The sequence below is a fragment of the Megascapheus bottae genome, chromosome 2, assembly GCF_031878675.1.
Source record: "Megascapheus bottae isolate mThoBot1 chromosome 2, mThoBot2.hap1, whole genome shotgun sequence".
Classification (NCBI taxonomy): Eukaryota; Metazoa; Chordata; class Mammalia; order Rodentia; family Geomyidae; genus Megascapheus; species Megascapheus bottae.
In genome coordinates, this window is record NC_143510.1 from 18,158,820 (window position 1) to 18,170,864 (window position 12,045).

The window sequence follows — 12,045 nt, forward strand, 5'->3', positions numbered from 1 at the left end:
ATTTACTTCAGAGTCACTTCTTCACTGAAATGCAGTTTCCTCACTGCCTAGATAAGTCTCTTAAAAATAATAGTGAAGGGAGATAGAGCAAGAAAAATGTGAGTTTGGGGCCAGCTGGATGACAATAGCAAGTTTCACACCAGACTAGGCGACCTAGAAAAATAAATAAAAACTAAAATCTGTGTGTAGTGGTTCATGCCTGTAATCCCAGCTAATGAAGAAACTGAGAACAGTTTGGCTCTGGGAACATGGTTTAAGGTCAACTTGGGCAAGAAGTTCACAGAATTTCATCTCAAGAGAGGTGTGATGGTTCACTGGTTCACAGACTTCTGCCTGGGCTAGCTTCCAACTGTGATCCTCAGATCTCAGCCTCCTGGGTAGATACAGGGGTGAGCCACTGGCACCTAGCTCCAATTTTTTTGACTCCTCTACTAACTTCATTAAATATGAAACAAAAAGTCATTTCCTGCTGACCTCTCAACCCTGAGTTCAATCCTCCTAAACTAGGAAAAGCCACCATCATCTCTCAAGATTCAGATTTTATGAAGCACATGAGTGTTGCACATATATTATTACCTACTATGGTACATTATTAAACTAGAGTACACAAAATGTTTCACTAAAGTAGACTTTGACTATCAACATAATTTCATCTTAGAGGGTCCTCCTTTCGGAGCACTACTGGGGTTTGAACTCAGGGCTTTGCAATTGATAGCCACTTAAGATAATTCTCCAGCCCTTTTTTGCCTTGGTGATATTTAAGATAAAAGTTTCACTTTTTGCCCAAGTTGGCTTAGATGGTGATCCTCCTATTTAGACTTCTTACAATAGCTCAGATGATAGACAGATACCACCATGCCCAATGTTTTGTTAAGAGAGAATTTGTGATTCTGCTGAAAAGCTAGGCGTTGTAGCTCGAATCACTGGCTTGATTTTGTGGGGTTTTTTTGGTTGCTTTTTTTTTTTTTTTGCCAGATCTGGGCTTGGGCTCAGGGTCTGAACACTGTCCTTGAGCTTTCTCAAGGCTAGTGCTCTACCACTTGAGCCACAGCACCACTTCTGGCTTTTTTCTATGTATGTGGTACCAAGGAATCGAATCCAGATCTTTGTGCATGCTAGGCAAGCACTCTACTACCAGGCCAAACTCCTGGCCCTTGTGCTTTTTTTTTTTAATTTGTTTCTTTTTAGGTAATGTGTCATTATTGTAAAAAGGCTGGCCTCAAACTCCTATCTTCCTACCTCAGCCTCCTCAGTGCTTGGATTACAGGAATTCATTATATCAATATCTTATCATTCTATAAACTCGTATGACTAATTACTAGATCATAAGAGCTAAAGTGCTCTTAGACTTATCTCATCTTTATTTACTCAAAATGACCTTTTATTTCTTTTTTAAACCTTTTTTTAGCCAGGTGAGGTGGCTCATGCTTGTAATCCTAGCTACTCAGGAGGCTGAGATCTGAGGATCGAGGTTCAAAGCCAGCCAGGACACTAAAGAACCTGAGATTCTTATCTCCAATTAATCACTAGAAAATGGGAAGTGGGGCTGTGGCTCTATGGGTAGGGCAGTAAATTTGAGCTGAAGAGCTCAAGAACAATGCCTAGGCCCAGGGGTAGGGCGGTTACCTTGAGCTGAAGAGCTCAGGGACAGTGCCTAGGCCCAGAGTTCAAGCCCCAAGCTCCACAAGAAAAAAAAAATCTTTTTTGTAAGATAATATACAGAGAGGTTACAGTTTCACAAGTCAGGTAACAAGTACATTTCTTTTTTGACAGTGGCACCCCTTTCTTTGCTCTCTCCAAGTTTTTCCCTCCTGAATGACATTTTCTCGATATCCAATTAAAATAGCTATCTAAATTATATTGAGTAGTTGGGAAAATATTTACATAGGCCAACTAACCAATGTTCATTAAACCTTCCACTCCACCTTGTGGTCAAATTTTATACTGCAGTTAGCTGCTGGAGGAAAGCAGAGGACATTAATGGTTACATAAGACACTCGGTTTGAAAGCACCTTTGCATATTTTCTTCTGTGTAGCCCAGCCTCTCTATTGTTCATTTAAAAGTATATAAACATCTGGGGCATGAATTGTTCAAGGTAGTATGACTGTGTAGCAAGTGTGAAACCCATAGTTCAATACTACTAGTGGAACGAAAAAAACCAACAAATTTAAAAAATGTGTAATAGCACTGATCAAGTGACTCTGAGTATGGGGATTGACTGGGAGCCAAACCATAGTTCTCTGCAATTCTAAGCTAAAGCTGAATTCTCCCTTTTTGTAGACACTTGTGCCCCAAACTAGCCAATGTAGACAAGTCTAATGTGAATAATTAATGCACACCACTTGACTTTTGGCATAAAGTCATGTGCTCCAACTTACAAAGAACTGCAGGTAAATATAAATAGTGCTTTAAAGAGGTACTTTTCCATTTCTAATATATGCATATTGCCTATCTTGGGTACTGTCCCTGAGCTCTTTTGTCTTTAAGGCTAGCGTTCTTACTACTTGATCCACAGTGCCATTTCTGGCTTTTTTTTTTCCTAAAGTAGTTTGTCTGTGAATATGCCTTTAAAGTTGTTTTCACATACAAATAAAAACATAACAGTATCTTGTTTTTTGAGCTTGTTTTGTCTTCATTGATGTGCTCTCCAATTCCACTCATTTTCCTGCAAATGACTAGTAATATCCATGGTGGGGGTGGGAGAGAGGGAGAGACATTTTTTTTTTTTTTTGCCAGTCCTGGGCTTGGGCTCAGGCCTTGAGCACTGTCCTTGGACTTTCTCAAGGCTAGCACTCTGCCACCTGAGCCTCAGCACCACTTCCGGCTTTTTGCTATGTATGTGGTACCAAGGAATCGAACCCAGATCTTTGTGCATGCTAGGCAAGCACTCTACCACTAGGCCAAACCCCTGGCCCAAGGGAGAGACATTTCCTTTATCCATATGCTTTTGGGCATCTCAGCTGATTCCATCATTGTGACCATTATGAATAGTGTTACAGAAAACATAGCTACGCAGATGTCTTTCTGATGTTCATTTACTTTCTTTTGGATACATGATCAATTAGTGGTACAGCAAGGTCATAAGAAAGGTTGATATTTATTCTTTTAAGGAATCTTGTAGTAGTTACATGTTTATTTCCCCACCATGAGTGTATATAGGATCCTTGTTCCCTTATATACTTTCCAACATTATACTGTTTTCTTGATGGCTGCCATTCTGACTGAGGTGAGGTAGAATCTTAAGAGTGGTTCTGAATTCCACTTCCTTTATGGCTAAAGGTGTTAGACATGGTTTCATGTATCTATTAGCCACTTGCAGTTCTTAAGAACTGTGTTTGCTTGTTGATTTATTGACTGGATCATTTCTCTTCTTGCTGTTTAGTTGTTTTGAGTTCTTTGTATATTTTGTATATTACTCCTTTACCTGCTGTATAGCTAGCAGACTGTCTCCCTTTACACAGGCTTTCTTTTTTTTTTTTCTGGTTTGAGCTCAGGGCCTAAGCACTGTTCTTGGGCTTTCTCAAGGCTACAGCTCTACCACTTGGACCACAGCACCACTTTTGGCTTTTTTTATATATGTGGTACCAAGGAATCAAACCCAGGTCTTCATGCATGCTACACAAGCACTTTACTGCTTTACACAAGCAGTTTACTAGGTGAAACTCCTAGCCCTACACAGGCTTTCTTTTGGTTCTGGTGATTGTTTCTTTTGCTGTGCAGAGAATCTTTAATTTGGGCAACTGGAGACTTATTCAGAAAATATTTACCAGTGCTTGTAAATTCCAGGATTTTCCCTACCTTTACTTGTTGTAAGTTTCAAGTATCAGATTTTACTCAGGGTTCTTTGATCAATTTGTAGTTTGGTACAGGGTGAGTTATTTTCTATCTCCTTCAAGTGGCTAATCACTTTTTCCAGCACCATTTGTTATTTTTCCTAGATGTTTTGGGATCCTTTGTCAAGCATTAGCTAGGTTTTCTTCTTAATTCCATAGTGTCTGTAGCATTACATTGTGATCTGTAGGTTACTTCTGGCAGTATAGCCACTTTTACAATATTAATTCTATTAATCCATGAGCATGAGAGACATTTATCTAGTTTTTGTTGTCTTCTTTATTTTTTTTTCAGTGTTTTTAACTTTCCTCATAAAGGTTTTTCATTTCCTTGGTTAATACCTAGGTATCTTATTGTTTTTGAGGCTATTGTGAAATGGGATTATTTTCTGAATTTAATTCTCAACCTGTTCATTGTTGGCATATATATGCTGATTTTAAGTTTTCTAGTTATTATAAAGGTGATGTACAAAGGTTACAGTAATGTGAGTCAAGTCATGTAAAGAGTACATTTCTCTTCGGACAATGTCACCCTTAAGGCTGCTAATTTTCATGTACTGAGTTGGTATATTTCCAAAGGAATTTAGTAGCGCTAAAAGAACTGGTGACCTCTATAGGGTCTGTTAACTGTATGATCATATCATCTGCTATCTTCATGTGACTATCTTTGTCCCTTCTGAGTGAACTTGAAGTCTGTAAGTCTGATGACTCCAGATATAAGTATGGTGACTCCTGGCTGCTTTCAGGGTCTATTTGCTCAGATCTTTTTCCATCCTTTCTTCCTAAGCCTTTATTGGTCTTTGTCAGTGGATGTCTTTTTGTAGACAATAACAGGTTGGATCTAGTTTTTTAGTTCAGGTTGCTGTTTTATACCCTCTGATTGGTGAGTTAGGACCTTTAACATAAACATTATAATATTATTATTGAAAGGTATGCCCTATATTCTGTCATTTTCTTTCATACACACATTTTTCCAACTTTTGCTTTGCTATTCTACTCATCAAGTAGATTTTATTCTTTTGAGTACTGGAAAATACATACTATTCCTTTAATTATTTTTTCCCACACTAACTTTTATTACTTATTTACATTTTTGTCTGTGCAGTAGATTTAATAAAGTATAACTAGTATGCATTAATTTTTTCTTATTTATATGAGTTCTTTATGTAGCCACGTGTCATTTAATGAGAATATTTTCTGAGAAATAGGTTCATATGTGATTTTATCTGCAAAATTATCACAGGGTGTACTTTACACAAATCTAGATGGCATAGCCTACTACATCCCTAAACTATATGGTGTGTGTGTACATATTGCTTTAGGGTCATGATGAAGCACAAGACTAAATAAAGCACAAGAAAAATAATGCAGTCAGGAGACACACTAAAGATGAGATATATGAGGATGATACAAGTATAACAGCATACTGTATACTACAGCAAACTTTAAAAAAATAAGCACAAGGAACACAATCTAAAATAATAATTAAAAAGTATAGATTAAGATTAAAAAGTTTATTCAGTGAATATATAAACCAGCAAGTCATTTTTTCATTGCATGGTATTATATATTACATAACTATGTGTGTGTGTGTGTGTGTGTGTGTGTTATAGATGCCTGGCAATACAGTAGATTTTGTTATATCAGCATCACCACAAACACATAAGCATGTTGTATTATTTGGCTATGATGGCTAAGACATAACTAAATGATAGAAACTACTCAACTCAATTATAATCATATGGGACAACTGTCATATTTGTGGACATATTTGGTCATTGACCAAAAAGTCATTGTGTATAGGCACATGACTATATTAAAACTAACTCTGTTGACTTCAAAGTGGCATGAAAAAACTAGGGTTTGCTACTCTAAATACACCTGCAAGTATAAAACTGAGTGTGGTATGATTTCATCTTCAGCTTAGTAACTTCTTTATTTATAAGAAAAGTATGCAATTCATAAGTATATGAAAGTTCCAATATGCACTAAGTTATTAAATGATTAAGACAAAATATGAAATAGAAAGTACTTAACCTACATACCCTAACTTACTGAATATGTCTCTATACTAGATAACTTTTGGTGGACTGAGATTTGAACTCAGGGCCTCATGTTTACAAGGCAGATGCTCTACTCCTTGAGCCAAACCTTCAGGTTTCAACCCACAACCACCCTTAAACAGATATTTCTGTAGTAGACTGTTATGTCAGTCAGCTTTCTATTACTGTTACAAAATATTCCAAAAATGAACTCTAAAAGTAGGAAGGATCTACTTTAACAGCTCCAGGAAGTTTTGAACGATGGTTGCTTAGGGCATAGTTGCCTTTGAACCTGCTTTGGGGCAGTACATCACAGCAGGGAATTGGTGGCCTATGAAGCTGTTCACCTCATGGCAACCAGGAAGGAGAAGAAGATGGCAAGATACAAATATTGCCTTCAAGGGCACAACTCCAACAACCTGTTTCCAGATGGCTCCACCATCTCAAACAGTGCCACTGGCTTGTGTCAAGCCTTTAAGAGCAGGTGAACTTTTGAGGATAATAATACCTTCAGCTTTTAATCCATTCCTTTATTATAAAATATACTTTAAAGTTTTTTGTTCGATTTTAACAATATTGTATTTGTGCCACAGAAAATAAAATTTCACTCTGTACGAAAGAAAAAACTCAAAGACCATCAGTTGTTACCTTTATTTACATATTAGAGCGAGTGAGCCAGTGAAAATCCTAGAGAAAGAAAAGATGACATTCAGTCAGAAAGAGCAAACGTATGAAACTGCACAATGGTGATCAAATGGCTTGCCTTTGGCCCAATAAAAACAGAGCTAAAGTTCATTAATAAACTTTATACTTCCTGTGTGGTGAAACAACCTAAAATGGTTGGGACCTCTTTCTGGGTCCTCTTCCACTAACAGTAATCAGGTCACAAAGACTTCAGAGTCCAGCAGAACCAGAAATGCACTCCAATAGAGAGAGGAAACAAGAGAGGTCCACAGAGGTCTGAGCTTTCAAGTCTGAGAGTAGAAAGAAGTGTGTATGAAAGTGTTCACAAGGACCTAGGGCATCCTACACATATGGCCCTGTTCTATATGCAAAATTCTACTGGAATGAAAATAATATTCAAGTGGCTAAATGCAAGAAATATAAGAATAATCACAAAACTGAGGCAGGCTAACATAAGACTGATGATATAGCAGGGGCTGGGAGTTTGGCCTAGTGGTAGAGTGCTTGTCTAGCACACACAAAGATGTGGGTTCAATTCCTTGGTAAACACATATATAGAAAAAAACAAAAGTGATGCTGTGGCTCAACTGGTAGAGCACTAGCCTTGAGGAAAGACCAAGGACAGTGCTCAGGCCCTGAGTTCAAGCCCCAGGACTGTCAAAAAGAAAAAGAAAAAGGAAAAAAAAAGGCTGAGGATATGGGAATCTAAAGCACACTAGAATTAGGACCTAAGACTGTAAAATTGCGAGGGCCCAAAGATTACATACCGTACTAAACAATTGTTCTAAGAAAAGCACACACATTTATTTTCTCATCACTCCTCAGCCATCAATCCCTTTCTCCCCATTAACTATAATTTAAAATAGAATAAATAATGCACCCCAGGCACGAAGAATGCCTAGTACAGCAATTCTTTTGGTTAAAAGAATGCCTATAAAAGTCATAAGGAACAGTGACCTGTGTGACTACTGTTCAACAATTCCAGAATTACAGTCATCCCTCACTATATCATGGTTCACTTATTGCAGCTTCACTGTATTGCTGTTTTGTTTGGTTTCTTTTTCTTAACGGAAATAGTGATTCCTCACCTATCGCAGGAGTTATGTTCCAGAGAACCCCATAAGAGCTGAAAATCCACAAAGTAGCACAAAAGTAAAGCACAAAAATGGTGAGGACAAGTATCTGATGCTGCTGCTTCATGGATTTTCACCTATCATGGGGAGTCTCTGGAACATAATTCTCATAATAGCCGTAATGTCTCCATGCTTAGGTAATAACTTTGCAACAGCAAAATGGTTAAAGTCATCAGGTTGGGCGGGGAGTTTGGCCTAGTGGTAGAGTGCTTGCCTAGCATGCATGAAGACCCAGGTTCGATTCCTTGGTACCACATACATAGAAAAAGCCAAAAGTGGTGCTGTGGCTCAGGTGGTAGAGCTCTAGCCTTGAGAAAGTCCAAGGACAGGGGCCGGGAGTTTGGCCTAGTGGTTAAAGTGCTTGCCTAGCATGCACGAAGACCCGGGTTCAATTCCTTGGTACCACATACATACAGAAAAGCCGGAAGTGGTGCTGAGCCTCAAGTGGTAGAGTGCTAGCCTTGAGAAAGTCCAAGGACAGTGCTCAAGCCCTGAGCCCAAGCCCAGGACTGGCAAGAAAAAAAAAAAAAGTTAAAAAAAAAAAAAAAGAAAGTCCAAGGACTGTGCTCAGCCCCTGAGCTCAAGCCTAGGCCTGGCAAAAAAAAAAAAAAAAAAAGTCATCAGGTACCTAAGACAAATCATTTACAGTTCAAGCTATACTTAAGCCCAATAAAAACCAGATTCTTTGATTTTTGTTTGCTTAGTTCTTTCTAGGCCATTACCTTGCACAGTAATGCAGTACTCAGCCACGAGGTCACTGGACTATTCTTCTCCCTCAATGAATTGTAAGCCTAGTTTTGTTTGGCATACTCTAACACAATATAACAACTGGTATCTTAATAAATATTCAGTGAATGAAAAATGAAATTACTAAACTGGGGAATGGTTTAGAAAGAACTATGGAGGGTGTTCCTTTTTGGAGAAGAACAGGGAGAGAGCAAATGTATTTTTGCTCTCTTCATGGCAAGTGCATTTACCTGGGCCTTCCTTGTGCTTTGTGGCTCAATCATGATGTTGATAAGAGAGGGCTGAGTTGTGTTGGCTAGGGTCTCCCTCAGGGATTTTTGGAGGTCTTCTGGCGTTTGTGCAAAATACCCTTTGCCTCCAAATGCAATCATGACCTGCTCATAATGTGCATTTGGCAAGAGACACATTGGAGGAATCCTGAAGAGAAAATCATGAATCGATGAAATTTAAATCATAAAGCTTTTTAGAAGAAGAAAAAAAATCCAATCTCTAAAATAGTGACAAAGGAAGCTAAGCTGAAAAGCATATTTTTACCTCTGAAAACTGAGGTGTCAGTACACTAATGCTGCAGTTTGGCTATCAAACAATCTCCCTAAAAGGCTAACACAATAAAAGCTTAGTCTTTGGTTGCAAGCAGTATTCAGAGGTAGGGGTTCTGGGAAGTGACTGGATTAATGTAATGATGGATTCAAAATCTCACTCTTGACAGAATGTGGAAAGTAGGGCCTGGTTGGAGAAAGTAAATCACTGGAGCTGAGTCCCTGGGAGCTAGGTTGTGCTTCCTGAATGCAGGAATGAAAGCTCCTTTGTTCCACCTTACCCTCTGCCTAGGTACAAACTTGCCTCAGGCCAAAAACAACATCAGCCTACCTCAGACTAAAATCTCTGAAACTGCCAAAATAAACATTTCCTCCCATTAACTGTTTCTCAAAAGTATTTGTCACAATAATGAAAAGTCTAACACAACAAAAATTCTTTATTCTATGTTTTTCTGAGTATCTGGGGTTTGAGGGTATACTACTATATCTAGCTTTCTATATTTTTAATTGAGTCCAACACAACTTTGTGTGATGATGGAATATATATATATATATACATATATGTATATATATATATACATATATTTTTTTTTATTTTTGGCCAGTGTTGGGGCTTGAACTCAGGGCCTGAACTCTGCCCTTGGGCTTTCTCAAGACTAGAGCTCTACCACTTCCGGCTTTTTTTCTATGTATGTAGTATTGAGAAATCAAATCCTGGTCTTTGCGCATGCTAGGCAAGCACTCTACCATTAGGCCATACTCCCAGCCTGATGGAAATGTTTTATAGCCAATATGGTAGCCACTGGCCACCGATTGTATAAGTGACTGAAATACAGCTAAACTGAACAACTGAACTTATAATTTCATTTAATGTTAATTAAATTTTTGCTGCAACACATGGCTAGTAGCTACTATATTATACAGACTACACTTTCAACTATTATGAATACAAGAGAAAAAATAACAGTTACTGAAAAATAACAGTGACTCACCAAAGCCAGGGCAGCATAAACAAACATGTTAGTACCCAGTACCACCCCAGGCTCATACATTCACATCTGTCCTATACTCTATAGCCAGCTATAATACTCTCTTAGTTTGAGTCTGCCATCAGATTTAGCTACGTGGTAACAGGAAGAAAGAACTCTGGATTATGTGCAATGTGGAAACACACATATTTTCTTCCTGGTGTAGGAGTAGTTCTGGGGAGTCGCTTAGAATAAGCTTTGTCATTAAGGAGGCGTCAACATCACATTTACTGATGTGAATCTTCAGTGGCTACCTGATCATAAATCACTGTGCAAAAAAGAACGAGGAATACAAGGTTGGCTTATTAAGGACCAACAATCCAAACAAACAATACTCATTTCCTGTTTGTTGATCTGATTGTTATTGCAGTGTTTAATATTTTTAGTTTTAATATAAAGACACAAATGCTGTCTGTATTCACTTTAACATACATCAGTAGGGTCTTGATAACTTCTGCCTTGAACCTTTACCCTCCTGTCTCTGCCTCCAAGTAAGTGGGATTATAGGCACATGCCACTCTAATACAATAAACTTATAAACACAGATTAAAATAGATGAGACAAAGTAAATACTCACCCTGTAGTTGCATCTTGAAATTTTAACATTTCTTTCCAAGTATCTGCATTAATTCCTTGGTAAATTCCATTATTGTTCACTACTAAGAGTATGATTGGCAAATTGTACCTATAAGCGAAAGCAAAATATGAAGGAAACTTTAAAAAACTAATTTGTTTTCTTTAGGCCGAAATTTTCACTTTAAAAATAGATAACATCGCTGGAGGAGGTAGCTCATGCTTGTAATCCTAGCTACTCAGGAGGCTGAGATTTGAGGATCCCGATTCAAAGCCAGCCCAGGCAGTAAAGTCCCTGAAACTCTTATCTCCAATTAATCACTAGAAAATGGGAACTGGGGTTCTGGCTCCAGGGGTAGGGCATTAGCCTTGAGCTAAAGCGCTCAGGGACAGTGCCAGAATCAGAGTTCAAGCCCCATGACCCACATACAAAGAGAAAAATGGAAGTAGTCCTGTGGCTCAAGTGGTAGAGCCTTGAAAAAGCTCAAGGACAGTGCACAGGCCCTGAATTCAAGCCCCAAGACTCTCAAAAAGTAAAAAGGTAACATTTCTATAGGATTTTTGTAATATTATAACTCATGTGTTTATTATCCTAATAAAGAATACCAAATCATGACTAGCATGCATGAAGACCCAGGTTCAATCCTCAGTACCACAGACATAGAAAAAAAAGCCAGGAGTGGTGCTGAGGCTCAAGTGGTAGAGCTCTAGCCTTAAGAAGGTCCAAGGACAGTGCTCAGGCCCTGAGCTCAAGCCCAGGACTGGCAAAAAAAAGAATACCAAATCATTAACAGAAACATTAAGGAATGATAGAAAGAATGTAATAATAGGGGATAGTGAAGATGTTGACCAGTTATTCAAGTAGTTTTTACATTTATTTATTAGCTGTTTATACTTCTTCATTTGGAAAATGTCTTTTCAAGTCAGTTGTTATCCATTTATGGATCTGATTATTGATTATTCTGATGTTTCATTTTTTGATACCAACTCTATATACAATGTATGTCTATAAAAAGTATCTATTGGGGTCGAGAGTTTTGCCTAGTGGTAGAGTGCTTGCCTAGCATGCATGAAGACCTGGGTTCAATTCCTCAGTACCACATACATAGAAAAAGCTGGAAGTGGTGCTGTAGCTCAAGTGGTAGAGCTCTAGCCTTGAGAAAAGCTCAAAGATAGTACTCAGGCCCTGAGCTCAAGCCCCACAACTGGTTTAAAAAAAAAAAGTGGCAGGGTAGGGTGGCGGCCTTGAGCTGAAGAGTTAGAGAAAGTGCCTAAGCCCAAAATTCAAGTCCCATGACCAACAACAACAACAACAAAAAGTATCTATTTTGTCTGAAAAGCCAAAAAGAAAAAGAAAACAAACCATCTTTCTTAATACCCCTACATAGTTCCTAGGAGCACTGAGAAGTACCATTTCTTTTCATTGAGCCCCTCAGACAAGCAGCCCTTCCTAATGCAAGACACAGTG

General features: G+C 38.3%; 1 protein-coding gene across 1 annotated transcript in view; it reads right to left on the reverse strand.

Moving 5' to 3' along the window:
- Nucleotides 1-6,505: 6,505 nt before the first annotated feature.
- Nucleotides 6,506-12,045, reverse strand: part of Hacl1 (2-hydroxyacyl-CoA lyase 1) — a 32,784-nt gene continuing 27,244 nt past the window's right edge. The window contains exons 15-17 of the mRNA XM_090321812.1: nucleotides 10,582-10,689; nucleotides 8,668-8,854; nucleotides 6,506-6,560 (exon numbers count right to left, since the gene is read on the reverse strand). Of these exons, the coding sequence (XP_090177938.1) occupies nucleotides 6,528-6,560; nucleotides 8,668-8,854; nucleotides 10,582-10,689 (328 nt within the window). The 3' untranslated portion in view covers nucleotides 6,506-6,527. The remainder of the gene's footprint in view (nucleotides 6,561-8,667; nucleotides 8,855-10,581; nucleotides 10,690-12,045) is intronic.